Source organism: Paramisgurnus dabryanus, chromosome 7 (assembly GCF_030506205.2).
Source record: "Paramisgurnus dabryanus chromosome 7, PD_genome_1.1, whole genome shotgun sequence".
Taxonomy (NCBI): Eukaryota; Metazoa; Chordata; class Actinopteri; order Cypriniformes; family Cobitidae; genus Paramisgurnus; species Paramisgurnus dabryanus.
Genome location: NC_133343.1, coordinates 18,828,519 through 18,849,146, shown reverse-complemented (window position 1 = coordinate 18,849,146; position 20,628 = coordinate 18,828,519). Strand labels below are relative to the sequence as shown.

At 35.8% G+C, this 20,628-nt stretch overlaps 1 protein-coding gene across 1 annotated transcript in view; it reads right to left on the bottom strand.

Annotated features, from left to right (window-relative positions):
- Positions 1–309: 309 nt before the first annotated feature.
- Positions 310–20,628, bottom strand: part of tprg1 (tumor protein p63 regulated 1) — a 28,342-nt gene continuing 8,023 nt past the window's right edge. Inside the window, exons 5-6 of the mRNA XM_065240750.2 lie at positions 5,981–6,134; positions 310–1,448 (exon numbers count right to left, since the gene is read on the bottom strand). Of these exons, the coding sequence (XP_065096822.1) occupies positions 1,254–1,448; positions 5,981–6,134 (349 nt within the window). The 3' untranslated portion in view covers positions 310–1,253. The remainder of the gene's footprint in view (positions 1,449–5,980; positions 6,135–20,628) is intronic.

The window sequence follows — 20,628 nt, the reverse complement described above, 5'->3', positions numbered from 1 at the left end:
GGAACAGTAATATATTTATTAAGTTTGCATATATACTGACAGCAACAAATTATTTATTATTAATAAAAACAGTATAAAAAAACAGAAAATAAAATGAAATGCAACACAACACTAGCTACATTATAAACTTTAGTAATCAGTGTATAACCTCTACTGTATGTTTTCAAATTAACACATCTAAATGTTGATTATTCATTCTACATAAATATTTATGATATGACCATGTGACAGATCTAAACACATTAGATGCTATATGTTTTTTTCAAAAGAAAAGTTAATCAAATATAACTATAGCATTACTTTTAAAAAAGACAACATACAGTGTAATTTAATTTCATAATTTAATAGCCGTGTCAAGCATCAACCACATACATCGAAATAGTTTAAACTGGACAGTTTATTGAAGCACAGACACTTTTCAACTAAACTTGTTTGAGATGGTGATGGAATAGCATCGAGTTCTGTACTATAGAAAAATTGTTACCATAACATCATTCATTTCATAAAGGCTTTCCAATTTGTTTGACATTTTGCTGTGCTCTGCTGAAGAGACAAATCAAGACAGCTGGGCAATTACAACACTGGGGAAATTCCAGTACCCTCTCTGCTGTAATAATAAACCTTAAACCAACAAACAAATATGATCTTCATGCATCACGTAGCCTGTAAGAAGCCTTGCGATGGGACAGGATATCGGCACAGATACAAAAAGAAAGAAGGCACAATTTCTACCAAGTTCTTGCGTTAATTCCTACATTTCAATAGTGAGGATATCAATGTATACAACTGTTCTGCAGATATTGCTAAACAGGAAATCGTAGGTGGAAGAACTACATACTTGGTACATTATGACACATGCAAAGGAAATTACTGTATAACATTGTCATAAAAAATGAACAATCTTTTACAAGTAATGTCTTGTTAATCGGTTCACTACTGTATATAAAAATGCGGTCCATATGGTCAATTTGATTGTGTGGCACGTTTGAAGACAAACTGTGAAAAAACAAATTGGGAATCATATCTACAGTAAAAAAACAGCAATGCAAAAGAAAGCACACTCCATTTAGAAGCAATATAATTTGATTGACATAAATATAAATAAATGTCTTTTAAACAGCAATGAGAAATCTAAATAATAAACCTACTAGAATATTTCCAAGTTATAAGTTTAGGTGAGCATAAATTATGCGTTTTCAGCTGGTATAAGAGAGTTACTTAGTGTAAACACTCGGTGGAAATTCAAGACACCTTCAGAAACCAATATTGCCTCGTGCTAAGCAATACCCCAGCTTGTTCTGGTTGCCCAGTGCAGACATCAGACCCACATATGCCTCAATTTGAATGGGTTGATTCAGCACTAGAACTCCGTTAGCTTTCCCAGGTATAGGGTTCTTGCTGTGGGCTTTCTGTGCTGCCAAATTCAGCTGTTCCCTGAAGCTGTTGATCTAAATGATAAAAATGGAAAAGAGATCATTTAAAGAGCGCAGCACTTTAAATTACACAGCATGACACCCAGTGTATTTACAATATGTATTTGACTCTCTTGTCAGGTTGCTTTTTGACTCGATTTTGTCAGGTTGGTGGTTTCTGACTGTCAAAACATACTTGTTTATGCTGTCTCTACCCTTTGTCGACCATTCTTCGTCTTTGTTGAACCTGCTGCTCACCTCAGCAGGCGGGGTGGAATGTGAAGAATGGGAATCTGGCAGCGAAATTATACACCCCCAGTCCAAATGAATGGTTATGCGATCTGTGAGGTCACCTGCATTAGACCCCTCATTCACACCTTAAACTACATACATATCGATATGTGAACGGATTGTCCGTAATGTCCCGTAGCAATGTTAAGCATTGTCATTGGAGTAACGCTGCCTTATGTAACCTCGCCTTAACGTCCACAAGTACTCATCCTTTGACACCTTTACTATGACATTTTAATGTTGCGCCATGCATAATAAGTAAACACGCCATTTCTTCTAAAGCCGACTTCCAAGAAATTGTGGATTCTTACTACACCTCTGCATGTAGTTTTTCTAGTAATATTTATGAGTAATAGCTTTTTGAGAAGGCTATGCAAGCGTATGGTTTAGTAAAAAGGTAAGGTAAACACTTAAAAATAAAGGTTTTAAAAATTCTTTATCAGACTACAGGTACGTGGCTCCATAATTAAGCAATATCACTCTAGTAGGAGTTCGATCTAGCTCTATCATTATGGCAATCACTAGAAAAACTAGAAAACAACAACAGAGTGTTTTTAAAAGCCTATGAAGGTCAGAATGACAGGCAACCCTTTCAGGGTAACCCAGGTAACCCTACGAAATAGCCGTTTCTCAATATTACCGTTTCTTGGTCACAAATTGTAGTTTTAAGATTAGTTCAGACGAGAATATATGAAGAGTTTGGTTCCAAAACGCAATAAAAGCCATTTTTGAAAAAAAAAATGAGTTACTGCCAAAATCAGTATTATATCAGGTCAGTATTTAAAAGTAAATTCTTAATTTTACGCAAAATCCAATATCCGCCGTGTTATTCTGTCATTCTCCCTTTTTTCCCAAAACGCAATAAACGCCACTCCTCCTTTTCTACAGAATGCAATAAATCCACTCCACAAATTACACCATTCCACGCAATGTAAACAAACAATGGCGGTGTACATAGGTAGATGACATAGGTCATCTACTTTGTACGTTGTGATCAACAAACAAACAAAAACAAAATAATACTTTAATAGCATTGATAAACCTCCGGTTTTCTATGACATGAAAGAAACGTAAACCATCAACATCTAAAATTTACGTGAAAGGCACTCGGGAGACGATCGCTTGTTCTCCCGACAGCATCTAGCTTCTCTCGTGCTAAAACATTGACCCCAGGGGATCTTATGAAAAACTTTCCATAATTTTACTCAAAGTCAACGAGAATCACAGCTGATCGCTGTGAAAAATGTTAAGCGACGGCGTCAAGTATAATCGCTCAGCAATGACAGTGTTCCTAATATGACAAAGTAAGTGTTTTGATTAATTTATTTTGTTTATTTTTTACATCATTGTGTACAACTGTTCAACTCAATGAATATAAAATGGCAAAAATGAATGCACATTTATACATTGATTGAATAGATTTATAGAATTTTGGAAAAAAAACTTGTCATGAATTATTGCATTTTGTGGAAAAAATAATTCGTTTTTTTTATAATAAATCTTTATGGATTTGAAATTTTTATGTTTTTATAACCTAAAGATGCTATGTGAAAGTTTGTAACAGAAAATAGTGGTGTTCATCTTGTTACTTTCTTGGTATAGAAAACACGTTTTTACCGAAATTTGTCAAAATAGATTTATATCCATCTGCAGTCGATTAGTAAAAGTAGCCCCTATTTGAACATTTGCTTGGTCACTTTTAAAATCCTGCTGGCACCTGATGTATCTGTGTTTGATGTTCAAAAATGAGATTTTATTTGTTTTGGGTCAATATTTCTTGTTTCTTTTATACATATTTAGTCTTTTTTGTTGTTTTTTTGCAGAGGTAAAAGTTAATAAACTATATTTATATACTATTAATTTTCCATTTAATCCTAACTCTTTCCCCGCCAGTGTTTTTTTTTTAAAGTTGCCAGCCAGCGCCAGCATTTTTCAAGATTTTTACAAAAGTTTAATGCCTTCCAGAAAATGTTCTTCTTTTAATATATAAACAAACAATATATCAAATGAAAGAACAGACCCTCTGCTTTCAAAAAAAACCTTTTCATCCTAACTTCATTAGTTCTCTTTTTATCACCTCTCAAATATGGGTAGGTTTCTTCAAAAACACAATTTTTGAGCAAAAAGCTGAGATAATTCCATTTTTGTTAAGGACTTTTGATAGAGATCAGATGCAGAGCGATCTTTATATAAATTTATATATATCAAAATATACAGAGAGTTCTTTCTCTTTCACGTGAGGCGCTAATTCCGGGTTGTATAAGTTGCGGAAGTGCGCCATCTGGTGGATAATAGCGGTACTGTGGAAAGCCGGAAATTCTCGTCATTGGCAGGGAAGTGTTTTCTCTTAATCGAGTCAATGGCGGCGAAAGAGTTAATGCATTAGGAGCACTCTCTTTTTACTGGATTTTGATCTTGTCAGTACTACATAAACAGTAGGGGTGTAACAATACATTGATATTGATCGATACATCGATTTTATTTCTAACGATTCTATGCATTGATTTGAGGTACCTTTATTTTGACACTCTCCACGTCCTCATTCCTTCACATAATGTCTATCTACGCATTTCCACCAAAGCGCACATTTTTTATCTGCTAGCTTCACCAAGTTAATAAGATACAGCAACAAAGTGGTTGTAGCAACAAAAACACAGTAAGAAAGATAGAAGACAAGCGTGTGTTTAGCACTGTCCATAAAAAAACGCAGTGTCCTCTCTCATGAACATGTTGATCAGTTGATTTTTTTAAAGCAAAATATCTCAAAAGAGATCACTGCAGCATTTGTTTGACTTTTAGATCTGATGTTGTGTGACAGATCAAATGCTTTATTTTTATATGTTTTATATTCATTTATTTTGCAATTTAATATTTTTTTTCTAAAACTACCTCAGTGATTATCACTATTGCACATTTTGGCACAAAATACTTAAAGATTTTGACTGTTGCCATCATAAGCTTGATTTTATGTGACATTTTGCCACTCATTATTCATTTTTTCATGTTTTTTTGGTTAGTTTGTTGTTATAAATGTTCCAATTGGGACATAAATTGTGCGATTTTCAAATAGTTTAATGAAATGTTCATGTTATAATGTATATTTTGCTTGCATTTGTAAGTAAAAATATAACTGCCTAACTAGGTACATAATATAAAAATATCAATAAATTAACCAAACATGTCCGAATCGTAATCGCATCGAAGAAGGGTTTGATGTATCGGCAAAAAACGCATCGCTGGCGGAGAAAATCAATTTTGTATCGAATCGTAGTTAACTCTCAGATTTACACCCGATTTAATAAACATAATAATTAAGTGTTTTATATTGTACTTAGTTTTTTTTATAATACAGAGAGATGTTTCTGCGTGCTGCCTAAAATATCAGTGATGATATCTCAGAATCTCACAACGTGTTTTAATAGTCACGTCACCGGAAAATAAGTCATCAAGGAGTGGTTTCCTGGACAGAGATTAGACTAGTCCTAGGCTAAAATAAATGTAAGAGGTGTCCAAACTGAAAACGACTTGCACTGACAAATCATAAAATACATCAGTGACCTTTGTTTTGCCTCAAAATGCACACAAGTCATTTTTTTTATGGAAGGCATGTTTTTTAAAAAGAGTTGTGTTTCCTAATTAAACTAAGGCCTAGTCCTGGCTTAAGCTAATCCCTGTCTGGGAAACCATAATGAGCCAGTGTCCTTACCATACCAGTTGCAAACAGCGCTTTTGCGTCCTTTTAAGGGCACTTCGGGAAGGGTACACGGTAAACAGATGCTTCAGATGAAAATTATTGTTGTTTTAAGTGTTTAAAAACAGCGTTTGTGCCCGTGGATGTGTGTGTGTGTGACCATCCGCTCTGATGGTAGCTTTTTCCAGTCACAGATATGTGACCGTATGGCTCAACTGTTTAAAAAACGCCCTCACTAATTCTAAAATGACCAGTAGGTGGCGGAATGATACAAACGGTGAAGCGGTTACTGTGATGATATTAGTAGAATATCGCACGGCTAGGAAGGGCTCTTAGCCAATCAGATTTGAGAACTGGGGTATAAAGAATTTTACCATTCATAAAACCGCTTTTGCTGGACACAAAGTACTTTGTAGTGCAAAACGTTTCTTCAGACAGAAATTGTTCTTTCAGGACCATTTGAACAAACTTTTTTTCCCCTATAGTATCACTTTTTTTTTACTTTTATCTTTAGTGTATCACACATTACATATCAGATAAAATAAACATGTTTTGTGTGATACGTAACAGGTTATAATAGCCTTACCTCACACAGATGGCCCATCTGCTCATTGGCACTCCTGACAGGGTGATAGGTGAATGTAGTGTAAGGATAGTTAACAGAAAAAGGATTCCAACGTGCACTGAAAGATGGCTCTCTAAGTTTGTCCCAAAACACACGAACTCCCTCACCCTCTCTCCTGAAACACACACACATATGCATAATTATGTCAAAATTGCTTGTAAATGGGTTTGCACACAATTTAACACAGAAATGAAGGAGGTCTATTACCAAGACTTTTTACACTATATTTACTGAAACAAAAACACCAGAAATAATAATAAAAGCTTATATAATAACAAATGCTAGTTTTTTTGTTTGTAGTAGCATCAAGCACTCAAGGTCACAATAATACACATAATTCACTCAATGCTTAGTGATTCATATACTCAGGCTTGCAATTACTGTAGGTCTGTTTGACCCCAGACCCCCCCAGTTTTCCCCAGTGCTCATTCCTGCCAAAGCTGTCACCATTTCTCTTCAGGTCGCCTCCTTTATGCACAAGCCAATCTAATGTTTGCTAAGCTTAGAGGCGATTCCCTCCCCTCATCAAATTTTCTTTCATTCGTCCTGCCTTTCTTTTCTGCCATTTAAAGTAAACAGATTTTAATGAAAAGCCTAGAGGGGATGTCTTTATTTTCCAGGCTGATGAAACCTCAGAAGACAAGAGAGCGCCTGGCAGCAAACGCAGAGCTTTAAACCCTCCAAACATTCGCTCTTTGAAATTATGTTGGCACCCTTCCATATTTTACAAGCATCTTTCACAAGACTATGCACCTTTTCACCATCATTCATGGTATGAAAGGTTGTGATTCGTGCGACCGTCCGTACAGTACACACTAACCGAATATCAGCAATTGCTCATCTAATGCCAATGGATTTTTAAGTGCCACACCATGTCCTAAATAGGCGCGATATGATAAAAGAACAAGTGATAAGATCTCTTCCATGTTATTTCATTTTTTGTGATCACGGCAAGCGATGAGCGACAAGACATTGACAACTAGCCCCACCCTTAGTAAAATCGTATTGGTTCAAATCTTGTTCCACATAAATGTATATTGAATATAAACTGTTTTCTGATTGGCTGTGACTATGATGTGTCACCCGCATTTTCATTTACAAACTGCTTATCACCCAAAATGGCTTTAACAGTGTTATGAATTACAATATTCCAAACCCAATTAAGAGGGTGTGTTTTTTGCTTTGCATTAAAATGACTAATAATCAAACAGAATTGAAAATTCAAAGAAATTTAATGGCATTTACTTCTTTGCACACATGAAGCTGTACGGTACTGGTATTTATTCAAATTCAGAAAGCTGTCCTCCATCCCACCATATCATTTTCCAATGAAAGTCTTTTAAGACAGAGTATTCGAAAGTGAAAGAAGTTATGCTTCACTACTGACAGTTGATAAACGACAGGGCCTGTTGAGAAAAAAAACCCTTCTGTGTCTTACTTTGACTGATATGCCCCAAAGCACAACACCACGGCAGCTACACATACGTAACCAGTGACCTAGTGGTTTTCTTTCACTCCTGTACAGACAGACTGGGCTCCAGGTAAAGTCAAATGTGTACTTTAAGCGCTCACTACCTAGCCGCAGGAGGTCTAAACTGCGCTTTTTGTTTTTCTGAGCTGATCGATGGACATGTTCATTTATTTTTCTTTTGAATTGACAGTTTTTCCTCACAATCTTATAAAACATCTCAAATCTATATGCATTTAGTATGAATCTTTATAAATTATTTAATAAATACATAAAATAAATGATCAATTTAAATGTAATTAAGTTCTACATCCCACTTCCCATAGTTAAAGGATGCTTTGCTATAGTAAAATCATACTGCATTTTTGTATAGGTGAGTCATCACAGACATAAACATTTTTGGCTCTTAAGCACTTACTCAACCCTTATACATAAGCATAACATGGTCATAAAGGGCACAGGGAAGGAAACAGGAGTGCTAAAAATGCAATACATACTTATATACTCACACAGTCTCTTAAAGATGCAGTGTGTAAATTTCAGGAGGAACTGTGGACATAAATGCAATATAATATACCTAACTATTCAGTGGTGTATAACAATGTATATAATATATCAAAGTGATTTTCTCCAAGCCCTGACTATGTTTGCATTCCAAACTGTGACAGCATCTTTAGCATGCACCCCTTGACAGAGCTGACAAATATCACGTTATTTCATCATTATTTCCCGCGTAAAGGTCAGAAAGGATGTTTTCGACCATAGTAAGCAAATTTTTAAACACGTTGTGTTTCTCGATTCATGCGTTACAGTACTGATCAATCTACAGGTTATTAAGTGCTGTAACACATCCTGAAGTTTGCCTTCTCAAGCGGTTTTTAGAATGAAGAATAAATTGGTTTGAAATGTCAGGAACACTTGTTACTTTTGTCCCGTTGCTAATACTGGTGCGTTATGTTGAGAATTTATATTATGCTCATTTAATTTTAATAGTATTATTCATACAGTTGAATTTTTTTAATTATTCTCAACAATTCAAGTTTGTACTGTTGGGTTGCTTTTGAAGCATTTGATGAAACTAAATTTTTAAATTAAAATTTAATTTTATATTTTTTTGCAAAGATAAACAACAAAATGTGTAGTAGTTACATATTAACAATATTAACATATTCAGGGTCAGCGTCAAGGGGGGGGGGCATTCGTGGGCCGTGCCCCCCCCAAAGAGGTTGTTGTGACCCCCTACACAGTTTTTAATTAATTTAATATGTATCAAGAATAATTAAAATAAATGAAACATTGAATGTTTCATGACTTTTAATGTAATCAACTGAGGAATATATGGTTGATATATGCTTCTTTAAATTAAAATAGACCAGTTTCTCTGATTGGTTGCATTGCGGCGTCTCATGCGTCATTACGTCTTTAGCATAATGTGACTTGATACTAGCAACGTGTTTTTTGCGCCATTTTATGGTTTGTGTAAAATATGGATATTAAAACATTTAGAACGAACCAGCACCGCCTGGTCCAACAAGGTCCAGAAATATTTTCAAATCCAGGAATTTTCAAATCTACAGGACACTGTTTTAAGGAAGTTTAATGTTCGCACACGCCGCCTTCAGCTTTTTTTAAGTAAGTTAGCGTTGTTTTAATCTACGTACGTTTAAATGTGAAGTGTGGCTATAGACCGTTAACAGTGATTATGGTAATACTGATTAGTTTGTGATCTTCTGCACTTTATACGGGAAATGAGCGGACAGTCTGTACCAGTTGTATGAGTGTGTGCTTGCAATGTATTTGATGTTTTATGCCTTGTTTTTGCAAGTTATTGTTGATGATTGCGTGCCCCCCGTTGGAAGCGGCGTGCCCCCCTGTTAGTTAATTTTTTGTTTAGTTTTTCTTGTTAATTCCCCTCCCTGTAATCTATTTACTGTAAAGCTGCTTTGCAACAATGCAGTTTTGTGAAAAGTGTTATAGAAATGAATTTAAATTGAATTTCAATGTTAAAATGTTACATTGGATTGAATTAAAATGTCCATGCATTTATCTTTTTTAACTAGTTTAGCTAGTTTATGTTTAAAATTTTTATACATTTTTTGTTTGAAATGTTAAGGGATACAAATTTTATTATTAACTTTCCTTAGTCTTTTACCAAACACATATGATTTAATTTTTTTTCATGGAACACACAAAATGGATTTTTAAAGACTACACAAAACTGTTGTAAGACTTTTTGAAATTAGAAATACCTGTATATTGTTGATCTTAGAAACGTTACTGTTTGAAAGCATTTTTTTGCACTAATTGGTGTTTTATTATTACTCTTCATTTCACTGTGTGTATCACTAAAGATCTTTTGTTTTTAGGGGACACTTGTACTTATTACACACACAAATGAAGCCTTTTTATGGAGATTTATGTACACTGGGAGGAGAGCTGCTTAAACTGTGCGTGTTGCATTTCCAGGTGTGTTGCAAAACCAACAGACTCCAGAACACACCTTAAGCAGGACCAGTTCCTGCCAAACACACATCCCTTAAGGCTACAGAGAAAGAGGGACTCATAGAAATAACATAACTACAGGGCAAGGCTGTGTCTCCAGCTCACCCGGTGCTGCCTATGTTTACACTAACACTCTCAGACCTTGACAATGACTGCTGAGGTCTTGGTGGCTACACCCTACTGAATAAACTGATGTGTTGAGAGAAAATGAGGGGAAGGGTGATTACGGGAAGGCACAAAGAAAAGCTCAGAGAAAAGGCAGACTGTTTGTGTAGAGTATAGAATGTTGTGATTATTTGCTTAAACGCATACAATGTACTTTGTGCGTAAAAGAGCAAGGGCACATGCACACGTTGTTTGTTTGAAAGCGTATATTTTACGCATTTCTATGTGGGTACAGGATTTGCTACAGCCTATTTGAAGGCTACAGTAGTATAACGTCATAAACTTGTGAGGACATTATAAGTGGTCTAGTAGGCTAACAAATAAGCCAAATCATGTTTTGCATAACATGTAATGTCAACATGTTTATGAGGGTAGGAAGATATCATTAGCCTGGTATGATGTCCTTACTAATAAAGTGAAACAACCCTGTGCATGTGTGTGTGTAAGAGGGAAAGTTCACTCCCAATCTTTCCAGATGATTCCAGAGGTAAGCTATCAGTACACAAGGGCCAGTTGAGACAGGCAGAGGGCAGGGCTGCAGCAGCAGCCAGCGGGCAGGGACATTCACTGTTTATGGTACAGGTTTGAGCTTTCACTGATCATTGCCACAAGTCTCTGTCTCTCTCTTATACACACACACACACACACACACTCTATTTCATCCCATTACTTTGCATGATTGAGAAAGATTGAGGGTAGAGGGAGGGGCAAAACGAGTAGGTGAAAAAGAGAAGGTAGAAACAGTGAAAAATAGATGCTGGGATCTGTCATGCATGACACTTGAGCTCTCCTGAGACGTGTTACACACATGAGTGCATTCCTAATATTCACAGTACACTGAATGGTTTACGTTAAATTATATTTTTGGTAACGCAAAAACACATCAGGTATTTTCATTCAGAAAAATATGATTTCTATTCTAATATATTCTATTCTAAAGTCCATTGAGACCATGTTATAGCCCTGTAAGAGAAAATAATTATTAAATAAAATCATGCTTCATGAAGATTCAAAACCTATATGGGCTTTAAAAAATTTATGTTGGTTATATAATTGGTTTTATAAATATAATATAGATATAATTGGTTCTCACTATTATAAATATAATATAAATATAATTGGTTCTCGCTGTTATAAAAATAATTTAAATATTATTAGTTTTCATTTGTCTTGTGACTAGGGCTGGGATTTTTCAATTAATCGTTTTTTTTTCGTGGTCGAATAAAAATCGATTCTCGAAGGCCACAATTTTTTTTTCGAAATGACCTGACCCTGTTTGATCAAGGAATGCGACTGTTTTGACTTTTTTCAGCATACATTTTTCATCTTGCATCAAAATTGTATTGTATTTAACATAATTGTATGCATTTGAAAATTAGAGATGGGTTCTGTTTTAATGTACCCAAGTGTACCTAAAATAAAAAAGTGTAATATACAGGTTGGTGGCTCTTAATTTCTTTTTATTAATTACCCACTTGTAAACTTATGTTCACTGTTTTTTTATAAATAAAGTATTTGTATTAAATCTATATTCATTGAGTTCATAAAAATTGGTCCGAGAATCGGAATTGAACCAAGAATCGAAATCAAATCGATCTGATAGCGAATTAATTGAAATCGAATCGATCCGGAACATCTGAATCGATACCCAGCCCTACTTGTGACTAAGCACCATGATGTCAATGTCAAACATGTGCCACTTTTGATTCTAAAATTTTGAATTTGCGACCCACTGAGTAAAAAGACAAAAGTACTTTAAAAAAAAAAAAAAATACGAATCCTTAAAAATTTACTTTTGCAGAAGAGGACACTACTTACGTATTTTTACTTTCTACACAAAACAACTTTTGCTACATCATATCAAAATCACTATAGCCAAGCGACTTTGCACAACCCACCTCATCCCACTATGTGACCCACAACTGGGTCCTGACCCACAGTTTGAAAACCCTGATTTAAGAGACACAGATTTTTTTTAGCAAATGTACAACTTAAATTTCTGTCTGTTTCTAACACACATGGCTTCAGAAGGCTTGGCATATAGCAAACTATTTGCATGAAGCATCTGTTTTAGAGTTTAGATTCAAAAGACATTACATTTCAGTTTCCTGGTAATAAAAAAGTTGCTTTGAAACTCTTTCCTTTTGTGCTTCAAACGAAAATAGGTCAACGTGTTATTTGTTGTATACAGTACAGTATAGCCACATAACATACTGTAGCACTTTACTCATTTATGTAGTTGGGGAAATGTTTTTCTTGCACAAAGACAGGAGAAAATCCCCAACAAGAAGATAATACATAAGAAACGCAATGTATTTTAAGCCACGCTTTGGTACAGCGTCTTGAAATTCCTGCAGCGGTCGGCTGCACTTTGTATGGTTGAGGACTGGTAAATCAACACACTAGATGAATATCAGCGGTCTCCTACAGCTGTCAGGGCAAGTGGCTTATAGTGCCAGAGCCAACAAACAGATTCACAGATTGCTCAATAGACCATTTGAGTGCACTTACTGCAGAGGACAATCTAAGAGTTTCAGTGGGCAGGAGAACTAATTGATTGATAGATGAGAAACACGTTTATATTAGACACAAATGATGATGATGATGAAATACAAGGTGGTGCCTCAAATTCCAGTGACTAATTCTTATAAAAAAGTAAGATTAAGGAAATGAAATTCAGAGAAAATATTAGATCATCAAGGTTGTGCGTAACATGTATAATAAAAAAGAAAAGAAAAACAATAGGAACAATTAGGGATTTCCATGTAAAATGCAAGATTACTGCAAAACGTTGTGATTCCTGACAATGACAAATAACCACACAATCTTTCAGGCTCAAACAATGCATCACATAAATCCACGTGAGCGCAGTGGACACAGTCAATACAGTGACAGACCTGACAAGCACTAGCATGTTGACACATAGTTAAGAAATGGTTAACAAATCCTAAAGTAAACTTTAGTTAATCCTTCCCAGGAAGTCAAACGCAGTGAATTCGGCAATATAGTTCTGATTTTGGCTGTTGTTTGTAAAGTATATACCTCACCCACATAGCTTGATGGAAACAGATTTTATTGTCTAGGGATTCTACAAAATAAAAAGCTTCAAGTAATTTGGGTGCCTCTAACGGCCTCAATCTTAATCAGGTAATGTACAAAGTGGTACTTCATTTTGTAGTTTGGCCAGTATGTGGATGCTGTACATTACTGGTGTAAATGTGTGAAATTGCCCCCTCTGCTGCCCGATTTTAGAGATGACTTGACTAAGTAAATTCAACATTATGGCCCTGAATAAACAGTAGTCAAATAGGTGATAACATTAATTAGTTAAAATAAATACAAATACAATTCTTTGTATAAGAATTGATAGTAGTTTCACAGCATGTGCAAAAAGTTTAGGATCACTTGACAGTAACTTTTTTCTAAAGGTGGTGAATGCTGAAATTAGTGTCGTCAACAAAAATATTTTATAATATTTGTCACAAATTTAATTGTGACAACATATTAATTTCTTTATACAAAAAGTAAAAAATATTTTATTACACTAGTTTTTGAAATAGATAACCTATTAAAACAGCCAATGAAAGCCCAGAAAAGAAGTAGCCTAAAGTTCTCAAGAAGCTGGTTTGATGAATGATAAAATCTATGACATAAGAAAAAAAGTTTCACAGAAGACGGTGTGACACCCTTTAGTTTTTACTTATTTACATAATGTACTTGCTCTGTATAAAAGCACCACATAAAATCATGTTGTTATAGCTGGCTACAGATGTGTTACCATGCTGATACAGTATATTGACATAACCGCATGATTGCAAGCATTGCTAATAATGCACTCTTGCTTGTGTGAAATTGGATTAGTGTTAGTGTGTGTGTGTACCTGCATTTATCACAATATAGGGATCAAATGTCCAAATATAGGAACACCAGTAAATTGATGACCTAGGATTTTTTAAGTCCCCATGAGGAACCAATCTTATAAATCATACAGAATAATGTTTCTTGAAAATCTTCTGAAATAGCAGAAAGTTTCCTGTGAGGGTTGAAGTTTTGGGAAGGGAATGGAATATACAGTTTGTACAGTATAGAAACCATTATGTCTATGGAATGTCCAAAAAAATGAAAACCAGAAAGAGTGTGGGTGGCTCTTTTTTATAAATGTCCTTATAAATCCAAATAAATAAATGGCACACACTGTAAAAACAAATAAAGCAACCTGATGCAATAAGATTTTTTAAAGTTGTCTAAAACGTTTTAGCCAATGTAATATAAATTTGTTCATTCATGCAATGCTGATTTCTTTATTTTGCTTTATTTTTGAGTTGAAAAGTTCACAGTAAAAAAAAAACATTTTGAAATCTGATATTTTACAGTGTATAAATCTATCACATGGACGAAAAGTAAAATACATTTAATTTGTACTTTTTTTTCTTTCTTTTTCTGTAAGTTTCTACACAATATATAGTAACTGTATCACTTAATAAAGTCTGTAATGAAATTCCTTGCCTAACTGCTTATTTCAATCTCTTTATGATTTCTTTTGACAGATAGCTGAAAACATTGCCTTCGAGCCTGACACTGTTTGAGATTTCATAAACATTCTCTTTACACTCGATTTGCTGAAGATATTTTTATAGAAACATTCAGTTAAAATGTAAAAAGCTCTTGTCAGCATGAGTTACCGAGGACACCAAGGAGTGATTCGCAGGGTAGATGGGTAATTAACTTGTCTAGACAGTCTGGGAGAGAAGCACTTTTAAAAATATTGCACACTCTTTTACCCAGCCACAGTGAATTCTCCTTGCACCACACCAGGACTAAGACTCATTTAAAATCACCACAAACCATTCACCCGCCAATTAAGGAAGGCCCAATCTTAGAAATTGTGACCCTGTCTCTGAAATCCAAGACAATGTCTCATAATCTAATTATGAAATTCAGAGCATTACATTTATACACTGGAATGGTACCCTGCATATATAATGGTTCCCAATATATATAATTTGGGTACAGACATGTACCTATGAGGTACCAATATGTAAGGGATAATGTAGAGGCAGCCGGTAGTTATCGGGAAATAAGCCCCGACAGTGTGATCAGGACCCGACGCGAAGCGGAGGGTCTTGTATCACACTGAAGGGGCTTATTTCCCGATAACTACCGGCTGCCTCTACATTATCCCGCTTATTACACGGCTACTTGTCACATAAGAAAAAAAACTGGACATGAATATGAATTTGAAACATTTTATTGGCATATTTGTTTTAAATTAACATTTTTATCCTTCCGCGAAACTTTGCACAGATGCATAAAATGATCGTAATACCTTATTAAGATCCTCTGCTTCATACTTGTCTATCTTCATTTTTTTCTCTTTTAGCCAGTCTTTGAGAAGTTTTAATGCCCATTCTGTATTTTTTGTGTGTTGGCTTCGTAGCTGTCATGCTCTATTTTGTCAAGTTCAGTCTCAGTAAGCTCTCTGTGTCTTGTCGTGGTTGTCGAGTGTTTGTCACAAGATGGCGCCAAACAAACAGTAATCTTTATTGATCTTTATTGGCGCGGAGCGATCTTACTCATAAAAGTAGTACCGGCTATGCGTTATTATTTTGGAGCGGTTATTATTCGAAAAGAACGAACCTGCAAATGTCTCAACTGACCAATCAGAATCAAGCATTCCAGAGAGCCGTGTAATAAGTATTTTTAAAGTACCAACAATATGTACCTTTATGGAACTAATATGGACACTTTAGATACAAAGAGGTACTTTTTGCAAGGCTACAGCCTTTGTAGTCCAATGGCATGGTAGCAACTAACACCTAGATGTTTCATTCTAATGAAAAAAAAAGTTTCATTAGAATTAGTGCTGGAGATATTCAATAACTATAATTTAATGAAACCCAATGAACGATAATGACCATTCGATAAGTGGTTGATAATGTTTAGGCACTATACGTAATGCCGCGCAGGCATTTTGCAGACTGCACGATGCCACATGCGATCTTGGTTTACAATCACAGTGTCAGTTAGACTTGGAGGATTAAAGTAAGAAAAATGAGCGACAGTAGTCGGGTTTCCATCCAAACGTAAAGTAAATCTTTTGAAAATGTGCAAAAAAAGAAAACCAAACAAATGCGAATCAGGTGCGTTTCCATCAAGTTGTTAGAGAGAATGATGGTGGTATTGGTTACCTAGTAACTGGAGACAGGACTACATGTAGTAACGATGGGTCAAATTATTCATTTATTAGCAGTACAGCTTCTAATCGCCTAACTAAATGCTGTGCACAAAAGAAGGAATGCAGCATTTTTATGCAGGCACTAGCAGCAAGGGCATTAAGACGAGACGACATCGTGATATCGATTTTTCAAATAATATTCTAATCTGTATTGTACATCAGTTGATCACTTGTTTGGAAAGTATTTGTCATATTCTGAACAAAAGTAGTTTAAAACCATAATCAACTGTCTGCTTTTTACAACTTTCATTCAGGATTAAAAATCTGCCTTTTAATTGAACAATAATAAAGTTTTGTCATTTACTGTGATAATTATTGATATAGACAGAAAGTTTTCTCCATATCACCCAGCCCTAATTAGAATGCAGAAATGCAAGCAAATGAAACACTGGCACATTGCAATTTGCATATGCTGAAGTTAAAATCATTCTTCACATGAAGCGCAAAGCCCTAAGGCTCAATAATTCATCAGAGTGATGCTGGCCGATGGTATTATTAAGTGATCACCAAGGTTTGTCTTTGTAAGATTTTGAGTATTCTGCTGTGCCACTAAGTGGAAAACATGAGTCAACTGAGGTGACTCTCACTGCAGAACAAAGAGCTCATGAATCGGAGTGATCAGAAGCAAGGAATGGAGTAGACATGGCAACTGGAGATCAATAAGAATGACATTTAAGTGGAGCTAAATGGAGAACAGTCTGCACACTTGTTTAAAAGAAAAAAGTACAGGCAGTCTGAGCAAGAGATTAAGATTGAAGAGGAAAAAAATGAGTATGATGGAAAGAAATGAATAAATAAAAGAGAAAAAAGAAAGAAAGTGGCTTTGGTTTAAAGCTCGCCTTTCTCCCTACAGCACTCTGGGGTGGTTTTCAGTAGCGTTTTATTTATAATTGAATGTAATATGGGGAGATAAAGTCAGCCCAATACGGCCTGCCTCTCCTAAGCACTTCACGCCGCATTACATTTTATTCATCAAATTAGTTTTACTTGAGCTGGTGTCCCCTGAGCCAGCTTTAAAAGGTTTGGATAAAAGGACTACATTAATTTCTACCACTAATCGGTTACACAAGAGCTGTACTCCCCTCCCCACGTTAAATAAAGTCCTCCTTACATCCCATTTCCATTCACATAATCCCTCCATACAAAAAATCAAGAGAAGAAAAAGGCTTTGGCCTCCTTCCCCTCTGATACCATTTGCTAAATCCTGCTGCACCATAGGTATTATCACCCTGTAAAAAAACTGCTAATGCGGTTGAGAAAATGACTCATCGTCACTGATTTTACTTCTTTGTCCGTTTTAGGCGTGAGGCGTCACACTGAGGAAGGAAAAAAGTATAAAAAATGATCCAAAAGCCTTTGAGTGAAATAATAGCATATATACCAAAATCTATGATTTGAAGATATTAATTGTACAGAAACACTTGTAACTACAAGTTACACAAAAATTGGACAGTTGGACAAAAATACTGGCACCCTTGGTAAATACATGTTGGCCACAATTATCGCCCCCCTCACCCCCTTAATTTAATACTCTTTGCTAACCTCATTTGCAAGAATATAAGCTCTTCTTCTGTAATGTCTGATGAGGTTGAAAATTGGCAAGTGATCTTGAATTATTCCACCATACAAAATTTCTCCAGACGTTTTAAATGTTGGTGCTCTCTCCTCTTCAGTTCACTCAAATCATTTTCTAAATGGTTCAGGTCAATAAACTGGGATGGCTATGGCAGAACTTTGATTTTGTGTTAAGTGACCCATTTTTTATTGATTTAATTGTTTTGAAAATGTCTTGATGGAAGATTTAACAACAACCCATTACAAGTTTTCTGGCAGAGCAAGTTAAGTTTTTACTTTTTAATATATTAATATAATTCATGATGCCATGTATCTGAATAAGATGTCCAGGACCTCTGGTATATAAGTAGGTTCAAAACAATAAAGATCCAGTGGTATATTTAACTGTAGACATGGGGCACGTTTTCATTCTTTTGTGCCGCAAAGTCTTTTTTGTTTCATATGGCCACAGAACCCAGTCCTGTTTAAAGTCCCAGTACGAGTTTGTTTTCGCATGAGAGATTTGTTTCTTAAACTGTCGCAAACTACTTTTTTAAAGCTTTCGGATCCCAAGATTAAACTGATTTCTGAAGTTCTCCATCTGTAATCCTTGAAGAGTCTTTGGCCACTCAAATGATTCCTCTAGCTGAGCATTAAGACGATAAAGACACACATCTTATTTGCAATATCTTCTCTTAATTAAAACATCTTCATAATTGCCCTGATTGTGGAAATAGATTTTTATGGTTTTAACTATTTCCTTTAAGAACTACAAAGATGCAAATGTCATCTATCAGTAAGTCCACACACATTGTACTATTAAAATTCGCTCTTCTCTGTGTTGTGGCTGCAGAATCAAAATGAACTCAACTCTTTCCCCGCCATTGACGAGAACTACCAAATCCGCCATTCCGCATCTTATACAGCCCGGAAGTAGCGCCTCACGTGAAAGAGAAAGAACTCCGTGTATGTTTTAAAAATCGTTCTGAATTATCTCAGCGTTTTGCTCAAAATTGGGTGTTTTTGAAGAAACCTACCCATATTTGAGAGGTGATAAAAAGAGAACTAATGAAGGAAGCCGTGGTGCATTCATGGCCGAACATGGCGTCCAAGAATAGACCTAAAGAGAGAAGTCAAAGCAATGTAAAAATGCACACAATGAATGCCGACTGTAGAGAGATGAATCCCAGACATTTTGAGCGATTAAGAAATTCCATCCGGACACATTTCATTGTCAAAAAGGACACATCCAGGAAAAAGAGGACGTAAATGGTCAATAAATATTATCCTGTTAAAGATCAAGTCATGACAAGAAAACATCATTTTTCTAATCACTTTGTGTGCTAAGAAAATGGTAATATCAATGAGAATATACTTGAGGGATATTTTACTTATACAAATTTCTAAGGGTGACAATAAATAAATTAAAGCTTAAAATGAGAAATATTGTAGATTTTTCAAACCTTTTTTTCTATATTTACCAAGGGTGCCAATATTTTTGTCACAACTGTATATATGGGTACATTTGTCATGATCCTGCCAGCCTGTCACAGTATTTCATAGTCATGTGGCAGGAGAATGGCAGCACCCATGTTTTGTGTGGTAGCACATGGCCTTTTGTTTGTGTAGTGCGCTGCCATGTCTTGTCTCTGCCCCCGCCTCCTTGTTTCCACGTTAATTATTATCCTAGACCTAGAGATCAATAAAGACCCACAACAACATCCAAAGAACCGCAGGCCTCACTTGCCCCAATTAATGGCGCTTTTCCATTGCATAGTACCCCACGGTTTAGTTTAGTTTGGGTCGGGTCAGTTTACTTTTGGGAGCTTTTCCATTGGGTGCAGTACGTAGTACCCGATACTTTTTTTCGTACCACCTCGGTTGGGGTTCCAAGCGACCCGAGCTGATACCAAACGTGACGCGAAAACACTGTAGATCACTGATTGGTCTGAGAGAATCGTCACGTCATCGCTATAATGTAAATATTAGCTTTAGCTTACTGCTAGCTTGCGCTGTCTCAAGCAAACATGTTGTTATCTGTGTTCTGCTATAAGTTTCCAAACACCCTTTTAGCGATGAAAAACATCCGCAGGTTGAGAATCCAGGACACCATAACAGTTTTTTCCAGACTTGCAGTTTGTGGCGGCACATTCGCGACGTGCACGTCCACATTATATATGCTTATATGCAACTTGAATGAGGCTCAGCGGAGCGCTTTTGACTGACGCCACGGGTCGGGTGTTTGAACAGAAACTATCATATGAGATAGAGGTAGTTATAAACGCAATGTGCAAACATCTATTTGTGGTGGCCAATTTTAATTTTGTGGCAGACTGAGAAATAAATGAATGTATGGGAATGTACAACAACGCTCTCACGTGTATGATGTCACAGCAGTAGGCAGCGTAAATATAACGACACGCCTATAATCCCTCCCACTACGAAGTGATACTAAACTCGATGGAAAAGCTAACCACGCCAAAGTGAGGTGAGCTGACCCGACCCAAACTAAACTAAACCGTGGGGTACTATGCAATGGAAAAGCACCATAAGGTCAGTGGTCATGACTCCACCATAAGAAAGAGACTGGGCAAAAATGGCCTGCATGTCAGAGTTCCAAGACGAAATTTATGTTGCAGAACATAAAGGCTTGCTGTAATAAATGTATCCATGAATTCTGCAGTC